The sequence below is a fragment of the Gobio gobio genome (assembly GCF_949357685.1).
Source record: "Gobio gobio genome assembly, chromosome: 12".
Lineage (NCBI taxonomy): Eukaryota > Metazoa > Chordata > Actinopteri > Cypriniformes > Gobionidae > Gobio > Gobio gobio.
In genome coordinates, this window is record NC_137105.1 from 10086199 (window position 1) to 10103559 (window position 17361).

General features: G+C 37.3%; 2 protein-coding genes across 2 annotated transcripts; one reads left to right on the forward strand and one right to left on the reverse strand.

The window, feature by feature from the left end:
• Window positions 1-481: 481 nt before the first annotated feature.
• Window positions 482-16831, reverse strand: LOC307134863 (uncharacterized protein). The gene is made up of 17 exons (XM_079830897.1): window positions 16732-16831; window positions 16266-16559; window positions 13973-14069; window positions 13500-13682; window positions 10609-10738; window positions 9605-9704; window positions 8575-9533; window positions 8395-8473; window positions 7781-7987; window positions 5224-5322; window positions 3099-3159; window positions 2932-2996; window positions 2656-2757; window positions 2437-2574; window positions 1464-1548; window positions 862-982; window positions 482-775 (listed from the first exon to the last, which is right to left on the reverse strand). The coding sequence occupies exons 2-17, from the start codon at window positions 16536-16538 to the stop codon at window positions 580-582; spliced, it is 2895 nt and encodes a 964-aa protein (XP_079687023.1). The 5' UTR covers window positions 16539-16559; window positions 16732-16831; the 3' UTR covers window positions 482-579.
• gpr31 (G protein-coupled receptor 31) lies at window positions 11195-13490 on the forward strand. Its single transcript, XM_079830898.1, has one exon. It carries the CDS (start codon window positions 11539-11541, stop codon window positions 12547-12549), a length of 1011 nt encoding a protein of 336 aa, XP_079687024.1. The 5' UTR covers window positions 11195-11538; the 3' UTR covers window positions 12550-13490.
• Window positions 16832-17361: the final 530 nt, after the last annotated feature.

A 17361-nucleotide genomic window follows, 5' to 3' on the forward strand; every position in this document is an offset into this window, starting at 1 on the left:
TAGTATTTTTATGCTTTAGTACAGTCAAAAACTTACATACAGCACCTTTAACTCACTTATGCTTACCAAGGCTGCATTTAGTTGTGCAAAAATACAGTAAAACACTAATATTATGAAATATTATTACAATTTAATAACTGTTTTCTATTTTAGTTTTTCTATTTTTTTATCATTTGAAAAGTAGTGTATATTTTATGTATATACACATGCTACGATAAGAAATTACAAAAACATATTCAGACACAAAACACATCCTCAGATGTAATGCTTATATAAGATATGTATCCCAGCTCTCCCTTACTATTTTAGGAATGTTCCTCTACTGAAACCAGAGTGTTGCAATGTAGTACATTGTCATGAGTAGGTCAGAGGGTCACGCGTCTTCACCTGAATACAGTATCAGATGCGTTCATGCTGAGAGGAACTCTTAGCAACACCAGACACATGCTGACAGCACATGTAAAAATAGGCAAGCTTAGTTCGTCCGATTGCCACATAGACTTTATTGATGTTTAGATCAAAGAGTTTAGATGATTTATATACAGTAAAAACAACAAATAAATAAGATGAAAATGTTGTTTAGAAGTTCACTTTTTTGTCCATAAGGACACGTTCATTGTTCTTAATGTGAACCCTCCCAGATGAGAACTTTGTCTCTTGCCTCCCATTGGTATAGACAGTTTTAACGGTTCCATCCGGGTACATCCTCCGCTTGTACTGTGAAGTATGGATCTCTCTCTGCCCATTAGTAAACTCCACCATCTTTTCACCATGTCTGTGGAAGCAATGTGTATAAGGGAGTAAATAAAAAAGAAGAAAAGAAAGAAAGAAAGAAACAGGAAAGGCAGACATTAATCTTACGGTGATATCTTGACAATAGTTCCATCTGGAAAAATGCTTTCCTCTCGACCATCGGAGTGGAGAATCTTGACAGTGCCATCCGGGAAGGATATTTCCCTTGTGCCATCCGGATGGTGTTTTTCTAGGGGAAATGTAGCATTTAAACAGACACTTAAAATCTCGAATTCACAGTAAAATTACACTGAAATTTTGAAATACTTTTCATTTAGAAACTGCTAGTAAATTGTACAAATAGTTACAAAGAAACTGCAAGTAAAGGCTCATTCCCACTGCACAGACAGACGCAGACCAACAGCGACAATCACCAGATTACAGTCATTTCTCAGAAATTCAACCACCCGACAAAAGCTGATTGAACATGGAAACATTAAAAACAAGCGCCGACCAATGGCAACAGACACTGATAGGCGTAACACACTGATTGGTGTCAGTGCAGTGGGAATTGGCATTAACACATTGAAATAAACATGTTGAAGTAAAGACTGAAATAGTAATTTCTTGTAAAATATACTTCAATAGTCTTTATTTACAACTTCAGTGTATTTCAACAAAAGAACATCTTTCACATTTATGAAATGTCGCGTTTCATGTTATTTTCTAACCTCTTTGGTTGTTTGGAAATTGTACAACCTCCAAACCAGATGGATAGGTTGAGTGTGTTGTTTGAGCATCGCAATAGTAGTATATCTAAACAGAAAGAGATTTAAAGCTGTTTAATTGTTGACTTAAATGACAAAATCATTTGAAAATGAACAAAAATACACCTGGATGTAGTGCATTTGAAGCATGAACAAAAAGTGAAACTGCTTTCGTAATTTGCGGTGCTTTGGTATAAAAAATAAACCAATATACTAAAACTAATACAAAAATACAAATTAAATTAATCAGCAGTGAACTTTTGGAAACCAAAAAACCCTGATCTGAAGACTGAAGACACACAGCCCAAGAACACAGACAAAAGGTGTGGTGAATTACGGGACACAAAAACCAAAAGCTTGAGCCTGTAGGGACATGTACATGTTCTGGTGGATGATCAAAAAATGTTGAAATGTTGCAATACAGTAGCAGTAACTGTGGAAACAGACTTGACAAGAAATCCTTATTCTCTTATGCCCGGTACACATTGTATGATTTTGGGCTGTCCCAGATGAAAAAGGATCGAGTCATGCCGATTTCTGTGGTCATGCGACCAAACGACAGTTGTCACGGTCTTCCGACCAAAGATAGTCTGCAACACAAGATGACGCTAAAACTTAAATTTCCAAGCTCCATTTACAAAATTGGCATGCCAAGTTGGCCTCTTTTCCCTAGCCATGACCGTGTCCATATTCCCCTCTTTCGCTTCCTCCTCTTTTTCTCAGCTCACAATTGCGATTCATCTTGCTTTGTTAACCACTAGCGTAGGCTGATGACGTTTTATTCTACTGTACCAACTTGCGTCATAGCCTATGCTTCAATAGGTGTCATCATCACAGTCTACATACATGTTGTACCCAAGTTTATTAGATCCATGTGTGATTTGTAATGATCTTATAGAATTGCCTGTAGCAGGCATTAGGTACTCATGATACACACCACAGTCCCGTCAGCCAGCATGCGTTTAACATCTCCATTGAAGAAGGTAACAGTGACCGACTTGTCGACACCAATCTCTTTCTTTGTTCCATTGCGGAATGTGATCACACGACATCCGTTCAAAAAAAGACGTTCTACCTAAGAGAAAGTAGAACATTATGGAAAAGGACTGGAAGATGTGTGCAATTCAAATTTCCAATTGCAAAACCCCCTCTTTACCCTTCCATCTGGATAGTGAGTTTCCTCCCGTACTTTATCTTTTCTGGCCTGGGATGCCATTTGTGCATTATCGCAATCAGTATGATGATAAAACAAACTTTCCTGTGAGCAAAAGTGTCATTATGATACTATGATGCATTGTACATTTCCTAATAGAAACTGTGTCAGAGTCTTTTCTGTCATGATGAGTGATATGTCATTACTTCATGCTCTAATTCTGAGAGATGTTGACTGACTGCATCGGGTGAACTGTGCCTTTAAGAGAAAAGTAAATACCTTTCCGCCTTGTGCAATCATGTCATTGTTCAGTGGACTGTCAGTAGAAAGTGCAGGATTCTTTCCTTTTAAAAAACACAAGATATAGCAAGTTGAACACAGCACATCGTATTAGTGATGACAGCTTGTATTTTAGTTCATAAGAGATGAAGCACAAGCGAACATACTCAAAGAGTCGGCTGTGCATTCTGTTATCCTGTTAGCTTTGGTGAAAGAGCGTCCATTTGCCTGTCCATCAAAGAACAAGAAATCACATGCTTTCAATATCAGCACTGCACTAAATATCAGTATTTTTGTTCTGTTATCCATTAAAATATAAAAAAAAAAAGAAAAGGAAATTGAATGATTCATTTACATAAAACAAATTTGCAATTACAAATTAAAGGGTACACTCTAAAAAATGCTGGGTTGAAACCAACAGGTTAAATCTTTTTTTGATACCCAATTGCTGGGTTTGTCCATTTTCAACCCAACTTGGGTTGTTTTTAACGCAGCATTTTTAGTGTAAATCAACGATATAAAATTAAGTAAAACCTCAACATTTCTGAAACTGGTGTTCCCATCATGCACTGGAGCATGGATAGTTAATAAGGTTGATTTGTGGCTGTTTTCCAGCTGTATTTACACTGTTTTATCAGTACTTTTGTTGTAGATTTTGTGAGTTCATTTTCTACTCAAAATGACACATTCATACTCAAAAAATTATCTATCGAATGTTACCGTCATTGTGCACTGAAAAAAATGGTGTGTTGGATTTATATGATTTAATCATGTACATCGGTTCCACATGATTCAATTAAGTTAAACAAACATAATTTGTTCACATAATTTCAACATAATGGAATTAATTAAGTTTTAAGTAACCGAATTGAGTAGTCTCACAATGATTTTAATATGGCTCACTAACAACAGTGGTGCACACAGGGGCTTGAGACCCTGCCTCTTTAATCAAAACACACTTTTTTATTTTTGTATATTTTTGTTGTCACTTGACTGTTCTATATCACAGTATTCAGTAACTTTCATTATATTTTCCAGCAATAGCACATAATATATGTGCTAAGTGTGAAATGCTCTTTAATGACATGTGCTGAGTCAGTCCACAGCCTAAGCAATCGCTCCGCTCTTCTCCACTATGGTAACCCAGTGTAATTTAAAGGGTTCAAATAATTCCAACATAATTAAACATTAAACACTAATAAACAATATAAAGTCTCCCCCTTTTTCTCATTTTGCCCAAAAACACATAAAATAACACTTAATTTCAACAATTTCACTCTAGTCGTCAAGTCCCAAGCAAAGCATGCTGGGAACTACAGTTTCAGCAAAAATCATTTTCGAGTAATTAATTGGTTCACATTCACCCCAAATAATTTAATCTAGTAGATTGCACATTTTAGAGAATTACATTAACCGAAAGCAATGAAATCATGTTTAGAAGAGAAACACAAATTTGTTGCATAGATCACAAATAATACGATTAAGTAAATTGGACAACATGTGTTTTCCTGTTTTTTCAGTGTGTAATGTGTACCAAGTATCGAAGTCTCTGTGTTTGGGTAAATACCGCAAAATGTATATTATGTAGATACACCATATCTATTGCATTATTTATTTATATGTTTCTAAGTAAAGCATACAATTTTAAAGTATGATTTAATTCAATGTATAACTTAGTTGAGTAGGTTTTACTTAATTCTTACTTAATGAAATTAAATATAATTAAGTAATATTTACTTAATTTCTTTATAAATGTTAAGTTCATAGTAGGTAGATTTTACTTGATAACATGTAAGTTTTACAGAGCAGCAGCAGTAAACTTTACTTAAAATGTGTAAAAAAAAAAATGTAAGTGCATGCACAGTGATTGAATACATATATTATGTTAAAGAGATGCTGCATTTATTCTCTGTGTGCCATATTGAATAGCTCCTTGTGTTCATAAATTATGAACAGGTCAAACAATTACAAAATAAAATCAGGATTTAACACTTACACTGTATGAAATGGAGATGGGTAGATGCATTGCATAAGCATGAATTAATTATAAAGAGCCGAGTCAATTATCTGACACTGGGCCACCATGAATTATTTCTGAAGAGCTTAACGGGCACTTGAGAACATATTACACACCTCAACGGGTTTATAGGAATTGAGTTTAGCTGAACTAGTTGTATGTGTCCTTAGCAAATTACAAAAAATAAAACAAAAGGAAATATTTACTTTAAAATAAAAGTACATTTGAATAATTCATATTTTATAAATGCACATGAATAATGTTAGCATACTAACATCGCTCTGTTGTGTCCTATGGCTGGTGGGTTTGTTAAAAGCTGGAGTTGCGCTCCTAACATGAGGGGTCTTCTGTGGTTCCTCTCTGCTTTTCTCAAACTGAAGCACAATGTTATTCATTGAGGCATATATAAACACATTTTTTACTGAGAAATATTGCACTCCATGTTTAAATATTTAGGCATATGACATAACGCATTTTAAATATCAAAATGTTTTTTTTCAGAGCCTGTATGTTCAGTAACACTATCTCGATGGTCCACTTTAGACATTCTTCTAACTAACTTTGCAACTATGTCAACTAGCAGTCATTAGAGTATTAGATGTCTGCTTATCTGCTAACACGTTAATTGTAATTGTCCCCCAACAGACATTCTACTGACAATAAGTAACTTTGCAACTACATGTCAACATATTGTACTAAACCTAAACCTGACAGTCTACTAATACTCTAATGAGAGTTAGTTGACATGTATTTGCAAAGTTACTTATAGATAGTAGAATGTCTATAGTGTCAAAACAAAGTGTAACTGTATGTTTATTAAAAAGATCATTTTGATTTGCCCAGATTTCTATTTAAAATGTCTAACATTCTTAAATTAAGAAATTTACTTTGAGAAAAATTGCCAAATGTACTAAGGCACTTATAAGACAAAACCATAAGAGCATTTAAATTATATTTCAATTAATAAAAAAAAAACAGTTCAAAGGGAGAACAAGTTTACAATATTGGGAAATATTGAATAAACCTCTTTTAATGCAGTTTTCTCTAAAAACAAAACTGGTAGCACTTTATTTTACAGTCCTGTTCCCCATGTACATATGTACTTATAATTGTTATTACAATAACCGGGTAATGTATTAACCCTGAACCTACCCCTAAACCTAACCTGCACCCATGTTACCTTATATTAACCAGTACTTTCTTAGGTAAGTAACCCTTACACATACTGCACATACTGTGCACATACTGTAAAATAAAGAGTAACCGCAAAACTTAATGGACCGGTTTTACAGACTAGCTAGGATTAGGCCTTCATTCAATTAAAAAATGTAAGCAGCTTTTATAAACGTACCTTAGAAAAACATTACTTGTGTGCATCTTGAGACAAAACAATGGATCTGACATATTTTAAAATCTGTCAGTGCAAGTTGCTTTCAGTTAAAACAGATCAAACATGCATTTTAGTCTAGGACTAGGCTGCGAAACCGGGGGAATGTCTTATCTAATTTATATGTACATTTTAAATGTTTGATATGTTTATATTTTTGTGATAAAAAGAAAATTTAAAGGGGTGGTAAAACACGATTTCACTTTTCTAGCTTTAGCTAGTGTGTAATGTTGCTGTTTGAGCATAAACAACATCTGCAAAGTTACAACGTTCAAAGTTTAAAGCAAAGGGAAATATTTGCTTTTAAAGAAATCAATTTCTAAGGACTACAGCAAACGGCCGGTAGGGAGACATTCCTCCAGGGTTGCTGACATCACCAGCCCCAATATTTACATAAACCCCTCCTCTGAGAATATTAAATAAGGGTGGGCGAGGCCATTTTGTATTGCTGTGGGGAAGAGTTGTTGTGGTATAGTTAGTAGGCTGGAGTGTTGTTGCCGCAATGCCGACGAAACGCTGTTATTTTCATCCGGATTGCAGGTCCACTTTGTTCAGCCTTCCAAGGGACGGGGGAGTTAGGCCGGTTTCACACTGCTCGCGTTAGCAGGGCGTAAGCAGCGCATATTTTTTTCCGGCGCCCATGTTAACAGATTAGAGCCATCACATCGCATGCAGAGGCGGCGCGGCAGCGCGTAGCAGGAGCAGAGCCGCGATCGTTTCGGCGCCGAGTCTATTTTTGCCGCTGCTCACGCTGAATTAAAGCCACAGTCGATTGTTCTTGATCAAAACTGACCCGATTAACATGGAAAAGAACAAATTTCACCATGAAATCATGTAGTGAAGTGTCCCGTGTGTTTCATGATCACCATATGACATCCAGCGCTGTGAAAAAATAAAAATAAAATACACGAAAACACAACACTGACAGAAGTTTTTGCCCAAACTTCAAAAGCCGGTTTAAATGATTAAAACTAGAAGCATATCTTCACTTTAATGTAACATTTATCATGTAAACTACTTATATACAACATGTTATATGCATATGTGTATGAGACAGAGGGGAACACGGTCGCATTTGCAACAGATGCTGCCCATCATAAATCAAAGCAGGAGACAGACAGGACCGTGACATTTCCGAAAGGGGCGTGACATTTCCACAAAACGTGCACTAGGCGGTTAGCAAATCACAACACACTGGGCCAGCTAACCAATCTGAGCCCATTGCGTATTTTTTAGGGACCGGCTTCATAGAACCCGGAAACCATCAGACCGTTTTACAAGGAGGGACAGAGCAGTGTAGAATAAAGGTAAAATATATGAAAAATAATGCAATTTTTTAAAAACGAACACAAACACAATCAAGCCTTCGAAAGAATGTGTTTTACCACCCTTTTAAATCTAACTATTTAACCTGTGGATCATCATTGAATGAGGTTTGAATTTACTCTCACTGTGCTGTATGATCCAGCCTGGGGAGCAGAGGAACCAGCGCTCTGGTGTGATCTCTTGTTCACATTGAGCTTGCTGTGGAGCCCCTGGTTCTCTCGGGTGAGGGCTTCCACACGGCTCTGGAGGAGACTGTGGGCCTGTGACCAGTGAGACTCCCTCTCCATCAACTGCTGCTTCAGAGATGAGATCTGCTGTCTCAGATCCTACAGTAAATGCACAGTGATTTAAACATGATATGAAGTACTTTCTGAATACATTTTGCTATTAAAACTGTAAGGATCCTAAAAATAAAAAAACAGTGCACTTTTAAAAATTAAGGTTCTTGTTTGGCATCAATAATTCCATGAAGAACCTCCAACCTTTCCACTGCATGAAAGGTTCTTTATAGTGGAAAAAGTTCTTAACAAAAAAAAAAAAGGTTTGTTTAAGAAATATTTACTGAAAGGTTCTTTGGGGAACCCAACATGATGAAATCACTGTGAAAATCCCCTTTTTGGAACTTTTATTTTAATAATGTGTAAGAAGTAAAGTGGTGATTCTTTACAAGGTCACACATGGAGACGTGATGTGAAAAAGGAGGAAACTTTGGTCTAAAATGTCCTGTTTCTACCTGAGGTTCATGAAGTCCTTTCGTAAGCAAAGGTCTACAGCCATCTTCACCATTGAAACCATGCTCTTCCATCTCCGACCTAGCCAAATTCAGGAATATGTTAATCAGAGATAGAAAGGTTTCAGGGCTAGAGTTTAAAATACCAAAACATTTAGTAAAAGTCCTAAGCTTTCTACAAACCTGATTGAAGTATGTGGTTTATCTTGCTTCATGTCATGTGTGACATATTCTGCAGTAACCTTGACTTTTGGAAACGTCTTTGTGAGAGTTTCAGGAGCAGAAGGTGGTCTAAAATCACTGTTGGTCCCGCTTTCTTCGGTTTTCTTGGAGCTGTTAGCCATAGACCCCTCTAAGCTCATGAGTTCAGAATCACTGCTGAAGCTTGAAGAACTAGACACAGGAGTGGAAGTGCGATGTTCTTCATTGAATCGAGTCTCGCTCGGGGCATCACTAGCGTAGTCGCCATCCGACAAATCCAGACTCTGAACTTTGTGCCTTGAAAGATAATGAGGAAACGGACTGTGAGGGTGAGAGCTGGGGCCGTCCTCGCTGCTAGTGCTGTCGTTAGATTCACTAAGAGCCAGTGACTCCATCACCTCGTCGGTTAAATTGACTTCTTTAGAGGTCTCTTTGGTACGTCCACTTTGACGGTAGTTTTTGGAAGGACAGTTTTTCTCATGGACTTTGACAATGTGGTCATTCATTTTTTTAAAGCCAACACTCCTGCTTTGTGCCAGATCAGATCCACTTGGCTTACTTCCATTGGTTTTACCATAATTCCTCACGACTTCCTTACTTTTAAGTGAGGCTGCATTCCTAGCAATATTAGCAGTCAAAGTTTTGACTTTCCCTTTGTTGTTTGACGAAAAAGAATCCACTTGTAGAGCAATGGTCCTATTTAGAGAGTCTTTTTGGTCACTGAGGTTTCCTACACTCTTCAGTGCAGGACTGGTCCTAATTGGCATCTCTTCATTGGGTCGTACCGACTGCTGACTGAGCTTCATGTTCATCATTTGTGGACTTATTGAGCATCTCCTCTTTAGACTTTGTGAGCAGTCCTTACCCTTCGAAACTCTAGATGTTCCTTCTCCTTTACGAAGGAAATTCCTCTTCTCTGCTCCTCTGATTTGGGCAATAGCCTGTAAAACAGAGAGGATAATGCTTAGAACACAGAAGAGAAGAAGAGTTAGTTTTTAAATGCCGCTCATACCTGAATCTCATATTGGAGAACAGCCTGGTCTGTTTTTAGATGTTCTTCAACAAACTCTTCAAATGTTTTTTGCTCTTCTCTCAGTCCTGGTCGAATAGGCCTGTGTTTAAATGATATTGCTTTTCATACTGTATACAGCTCTCATACTATAAAAATTGCAAATGTCTTTTATTACACTACTGTTAACACTTATGTTTTTGAAAGAAGTCCCTTATATATGGAAGCTTGTTTCCGCCACAGAATAAAACATTAAATAGGTAATTGCGACTTTTCATCTTACAATTTAGTCTTTTTTTCCTCGCAATTGCGAGTTTATTTTTCATCTTAGAATTGTGTAATATAAAGTCGCAACTGTGAGTCATAAAGTCAGAATTCCCAGATGTAAAAAATTGTGGCGGAAACAAGCCTCCATACATAATGGACTTCTAATGCAATTCTAACTTTTTTTCCTCAGAAAAAAATATCTGTTTATATCAATTCTGACTTTATAACTCACAATCCCGACTTTCTATCACGCAATTTTGACTTTTTTCTCAGAAATGCGTGTTTATATCTGTTTATATAAATTCTGACTTTATAACTCACAATCCCGACTTTCTATCACGCAATTCTGACTTAATATCACGCAGTTCTGACTTTTTTTACTCAGAAATGCGCGTTTATATCTGTTTATATATGTTTATATCAATTCTGACTTAATATCACACAATTCTGACTTTATAACTCACAATCCCGACTTTCTATCACGCAATTCTGACTTAATATCATGCAATTCTGACTTTTTTTTCCCTCAGAAATTCGAGTTTATATACATTTATATCAATTCTGACTTTATATCTCGCCATTGTGACTTCAACCAAGCCTAACTGAGCGAGGCAACTTATATTTGATGTAGGTCACATGTGTGCTTCGGCATTTGACAACACTTCAAAAGTGGCTCATCCAGTCAGAATTTAGAGTGATAACTAAATGTTTGATATATATATTTTTGCATCATCGAATACCTTTCCTCTGGGTTTGGTGGGAGACCTTGCCTCAATCCGAAAGGGCTAAGAGGACAGTCTTCTTGTGCAAATTCTGAAGACTCTTCTTTAATAGGAGACAAGCATCTGAGCTCTGCTGATGGTGCAACATCTGCAATGCAAATTGAGATCTCATTTAATATTATGACTCAACTTTTTACCATTGATTTGTTTCAAGTAACCTGAACTTCAAGAAACAAATGCAATGCAAGTCATCTTTCCAAAATGATGCAAGATATCAAGTCTTATAGAAATGAACGTGTGTGTTGTTAGAAATAGTGAACTAAAAATCAGCTTGCTATGCATATATGAGGTGCGGCAAATCTTTTAAACAGGTCATGTCCTTTTGCTATAAAAGGCAATACTTGCCCCTCAGCTATTTTAATTTCACATATCTGCTCAAGCTTGTGTGGACAAGCTACTAAATAGTCCTAATGAACAAGCAATAGAAAATCAATAGCCATCACATTTTTTCATGTACATTTGTTATAACTTGCTTGGTGAAGTCAACACGCCCACTATTGTCCTGCCTAAATATGCTCAGTTCTTAGATATGATCTTTGCAAATAGATTTGAATGTGTCTTTAGCTGACTACTTTTTTTTAACTGTTCATTTGCTTTGTCCATTGTGTCGACCTTCCTGACACTTGATCTCTATCAATGCACACTCACTGAGTGCTCTATAAAAGACTTAAACTTCAGTTTTCTTTGATGACGGCACTTTTTTGTGTGTCTTTTTCAAAGCAGTTCGTGACATCAGGCATTTAGCTCTTCGACAGGTCGAGACTTGAACGCTCAGGCAGAGGAAGCGCTTAGCCTTCATGTCTGGGCAGCTTTAAAATGCTCTGCTTTGGGAGAACAGACATCCAAAGGTGCGTCTAGGAAGCGGTTCGGACCAGGGATCTGTAAAATATGGAGTTGGAAAACGTCACACAAGAAGACATTAACTGTCAGGATAACATCGACAAAAACAAAGCGCTGTATGTTTTCTACTCTTCTGTGGTAGCTGTGGAGTTTATCTTGGGTCTCCTGCTGAACATTTCAGTTATCCATCTCTTCATCTTCAAGCTCATGTTCTGGAAATCTAAAACCATTGACATTTTCCTGTTCAACCTAGTCCTGGCTGATATTTTGTTGCTGATTGGTTTGCCCGTAAAGGCGTATAACTTTCAGCAATGCAGTGAAAATAAGGTAGTGTGCAAAGTACAGCTCTTTCTGCAGTTTCTCAACCGAGGAGCCAGCATCGCCTTCCTGACGGTCATCTCCATTTATCGATATTTTAGCGTAGTTCATCCAGGGAAGAAGAAAGTCCTAAGGATTTTGAAACGATCGCCTCAGATTTCTATATTTATCTGGGTGACACTGGGAATTTTGACTATTCCGGCCATGTTGCAAAGTTTTATCAGGTGCAACAGCAATGAAAATGATAAACTTGAAAATGATCAACTTGAAAATGTTCAACTTGAAAATGCTAAACCTGATGGTAAAGTCAACACTGTCGTTCTGCTGAGGGAAATTGTGTTTTTTACCCAGATTCTGATCCCCTTTTTTGTTCTCGTGTACTGCTCAATACGCATTATCAAAAGACTCAAACAGAAGTCGGTGGGTGACAAGACTAAGCTCCGGAGAGCGATGTTCCTCGTCACTTCGGTGGTCTTCGTCTTTGCTGTTTGCTTCTTGCCGTATGCCATTACACGAGCGGTGCAGCTTAAGACCAATGGGCATAGGATGAAAGAGGAAAAAGATACAGTCGTTAAAGTGTACGATGGGTTTATCTGTCTCTCTTATCTGAACTGTCTGCTGGATCCAATCCTCTACTGCCTGAGCAGTAGTAAATTTAAGAAGTTATACATGTCAAATTATCTCCCCTTTCTGCTGGAGAAGGAACAACCGGAAAATTCAGATGACACTGCAGACGAGTGAACCAAGACTGCCAGCTGAAAAAAGAAGATTCTTTGAAAAGACTGTTGAGGCAATTTGAGTGAATTATTTGCAATTGCATTGTATTTAATGCATTTTGAATAGTCGATACATATCATGTCCAAGACTTTTTTTTTTTTTTAAATCAAAGTCTGTTTTTTTGGACTGTATATTGCAAATGTGTATATAGCTTATGCACTGTGACCATTTGAAACTCAAACGTGACGGGTAAATTTTAAACGCACAAATAGTGCATTCTCATTATGCATTCAGCTTATAACCTCATATTATTTTACTATTTATCAATAAATAACATATGAGGTTAGTTGTATGCATAATGACAAAACAATCAGTCATATGCCATTTAAAATAGTTTCAAATGAAGTACATTGTAAAAAACATTAAATGATCAATAAGTTATGGCAACATATGTTTTTACATTGCTTTAACTCATCAAAATAAGTTAAGCAATTTTCAACTTTTTTATGAGTTATACAAGATTCAAATCATTTTTAAGTCAGTTTAATGTAATTTGAGTTTTAAGGCAGCAACTTTTTTTTTTACAGTGTAACATGTCAGTCACACTGAAGCAGCTGTAGTTTAATTTTTTAACAGCTTTATCTCATGTTTACATTACATGTCTTGCACACATTGGACATTCTGTTGTGAGTGATTTGTAAATGTGACTCATGAGCTGTAGTCACAGACAGTTGTCTGGTTTCTCTTCTCCTGGAAAGTTATGATTCAAGAGACTTCTCTGTCAGGCACAGAGGAGGAAGAAATGTCCAAGATTTGATGTTTTACTCTTTTCTTTTCTTTTTTGCATGTATTATTATTGTTTTGATTAATGATATGTAGAGAATAAAGTATCTCAAACTGAATTTTATTACAACACTCTTGTTAATATTGATTTTTTAAAAGACCATAAAGATAAAGGACTTCTCGATTCCTACCATTGCTGTTATTAGTTGCCAGAGCCTCTGACTCATTCTCAACCAGGCCAGAATATGATGGTTTGGTTGAGCTTTCCTGGAAGGCATCTAAATTCTCAGTAGGGTTGAGGTGATCAGCTTCTGAAGTGCTCAGAGGTGTCTGGGCTTGCCAGTGCGCTAAGAATGTGGGAGATAAACCCAGTCCTGAAAGAGAAAAGAAAGTTTTGTAATGAAGAAAAACAGTGGACAACTATAGTGTTAAGTGGTGGCTTGGTGGTTAAAGCTGAACAATAAAGGTTGTGATGCAAATGCCAGATTAAAATTGCATTTGCATATTTTCCTGTAAGTATCGTTTGAAAACTACAGCATTTCAGAAATGAGAACCTAAAAAATGAAGATACTTTCACAAACATTTGTTTTTTTCTCAATAACCAGATAACCACCATAAACAACTTAAATCTCTGTTGTATGCATGAGGGTTTCTGCAGTCATACCTGGACTGATGAGAGAGAACAGTGTGTTCTGTTCCTGTAAAACCCTCTGCAACTGCTTCACCTGGCGCTGAAGGAGAAGCTCATTTTGGCCTGGATCCTGTTCAGGAAGAGATATACAAAGTCCACATTTCTTAAAATATTTATATTTATTAGTATTAAACATTGATGGAGAAGTAGGCCTATATGTACTTTGAGTTTTTATTAGTTTATAATTATTTAATATCAGGATTTATGAATGCATATCACTATTTTTTATTTATAGCAAACCACAAACTCCCATGGAGAAAATGAAGTCCATCCTTACATTTTGTATTGTTCGAGAAGCCGTTTCACTGAAATATACAACGATCAGGCATAACATTATGACCTATTGTTTTGGTCCCACTTTTGCTGCCAAAACAGCCATACCTGAAGGTGTGCTGTGGTATCTGGCACCAAGATGTTAGCAGCAAATCCTTTAAGTCCTGTAAGCTGCGAGGTGGAGCCTCCATGGATCGGACTTGTTTGTTCAGCACATCCCACAGATGCTCGATTGGATTGAGATCTGGGGAATTTGGAGGCCAATTAAACACCTAAAACTCGTTGTTGTGCTCCTCAAACCATTCCTGAAACATTTTTGCTTTGTGGCAGGGCACATTATCCTGCTGAAAGAGCCACAGCCACCAGGGAATATCGTTTCCATGAAAGGGTGTACATGGTCTGCAACAATGCTCAGGGTAGGTGGTAACCTCCACATGGATGGCAGGACCCAAGGTTTCCCAGCAGAACATTGCCCAACGCATCACACTGCCTCTGCCGGCTTGCCTTCTTCCCATAGTGCATCCTGGTGCCGTGTGTTCCACAGGTAAGCGACGCACACGTACCCGGCCATCCATGTGATGTAAAATAAAACATGATTCGTCAGACCAGGCCAGCTTCTCCCATTGCTCCGTCATCCAGTTCTGATGCTCACATGCCCACTGTTGGCGCTTTCGGCGGTGGCCAGGGGTCAGCATGGGCACCCTGACTGGTCTGCGGCTATGCAGCCCCATACTCAACAAACTGTGATGCACTGTGTATTCTGACACCTTTCTATCAGAACCTATCATTAACTTCTTAAGCAATTTGAGCTACAGTGGCTCGTCTTTTTGATCGGACCACACGGGCCAGCTTTCGCTCCCTACATGCATCAATGAGCCTTGGCCACCCATGACCCTGTCGCCGGTTCACCACTGTTCCTTCCTTGGACCACTTTTGATAGATACTGACAACTGCAGACTGAGAACACCCCACAAGAGCTGCAGTTTTGGAGATTCTCTGACTCAGGCGTCTAGCGATCACAATTTGACCTGTGTCAAACTCACTCAAATCCTTACGCTTGCCCATTTTTCCTGCTTCTAACACATCAACTTTGAGGACAAAATGTTCACTTGCTGCCTAATATATCCCAGCCATTAACAGGTGCCGTGATGAAGAGATAATCAGTGTTATTCACTTCACCTCATAATCATAATGTTATGCCTGATCGGTGTATGTCACAATACGTAGAGTGGTGCAGGGAGGACATCAAAACCCGGAAGACTGGTGCCTTCTATGGGTTTTTATTATTAAAAAAAAAAAATTATGAGTGAAATAAGGTCTGTGGTAAGCATAACTTGTCAATACTTGGACGTTTAGCTCTACAACGTAAATTACACACACCCATATCAAAAACTAATTTTGAAGCTGTTATGTATATTTAAAAAAAAACATTTGAGCTGTGTCCAGTTTAACAAAATCATTCAAGTATCACGTTATTTCACTCATAAATTGTAAAACCCCATTGGAAAATCTCAAGGGAAGTAGTCAAGTTTTGACATCATCCCTGCACCACTCTATAGGGAAGAAAAGACTATTGCTACTATTTTATTTAAAGTATACACATTAAATAAAAAATATTTGTGATTTTATTAAACGATTTACAAAAAAAATAAATTGCTGCAAAATACCATACAGATCAAAATGCAAATCTCAAAGGTTTGTTTGTTCAGAAAATGAGTGTAACATTACTGAGTGTTTTACAGAGTCAAAGTCAGGACCGTTTAATATCAGAACATCTTTTCTGTTGACCTGCGATTACTTAATGTAACAATGCCATCTATAGTATTAAGACAATAGATTTCCACGTAAATGTGGCTTCATCTCACACACCTGCATTCCAACATGAACATTATTTACTGAGATTCTAAAGGCCACATTCAGCATTCATCAAGTCCACTAACTCACTAATAAACAATAAAAGTTAACAAAAATGTAAATACCAAAAAAGACTAACCTCCTGGGGGGATCTTTGAGACATTATATGTTGGGCAGGTTGGCAGGAGGCTCTGCCCATTTCAGATATCCGCTGTTCCTCAAACGCCTCCTGACTCACTGACTTAGATGGAAAACTGGGGTCAGATTCCCTCATTGGAGGTAGTTGGCAGCTTGACTGGTTTTCTTCATGATGCTGGACAACAGAGCCAACAGATTGAGTCCCCAAACACTCTGTCTTTGGATTCGAGCTTGCTTTTACCACAGTTCGGTTTTGGGGTATTTCTGCAGACATTGCCCTCAAGTTTGACTAGAACTTTAGGGGAAATGATCGTTGTTATGAAACCAATATCATTATAGCATTAGTCAAGGACGAACAAATCAAGCAAACTAATCCTAACAAGTCTTAAAATGTCATGCCTTGAACAACTTAATACTACAACACAAAACTGAAACAAAAAATGTACATCAAGAAACCTACAACTTACCTTGATCAATTCTTCAATCTGGTTAAAGAAAGCAATGAGCATATACATATGTAGACTGCCATGCACACCCTACAGCCGACAGTTTCAACTGCAGTACAGTAGTTATAGTAACTGTAAACAGTGGATGTTGATACCAGATTAAAATGACAAACCTTGATTGCTTAGGTTTACTGAATGGGGGAAACAAACTAGTGTTTTTTTTTCATTGCACTATTTTTGCCTTGTTGGCTTATTTTGTTGTCATTTCCCGTTCAGCGCAAATCTTGATTACACTAGTTTTTTCTCATGGTTGCTTGGCTCAACGTTCACAATTGCAAAATTTGGCTGTTCTGTTTGTATATTGAGTGATGGCTCCCAGTCTCTCAGTTGATAATTAACTTGTTGATTTGTGACACTGATGAGAATATTCTTTTTAAGAGGACTGAGTTGATATTTAATTTCATTATTTTAAGACGGTATTAAAATATTGAAATGAAATACATTGTTACTTTCGCTGGGTCTTAAGAAACAATCGTATAATTTCTTTAATCATTTGCTTTATAATTGATTCCTTTCTTCACTGCTTTATTTCTCATAGATTTTCTCAATGTAGTTTTAGTGCCAAACCATCCTAATGACGGATGGAAATAA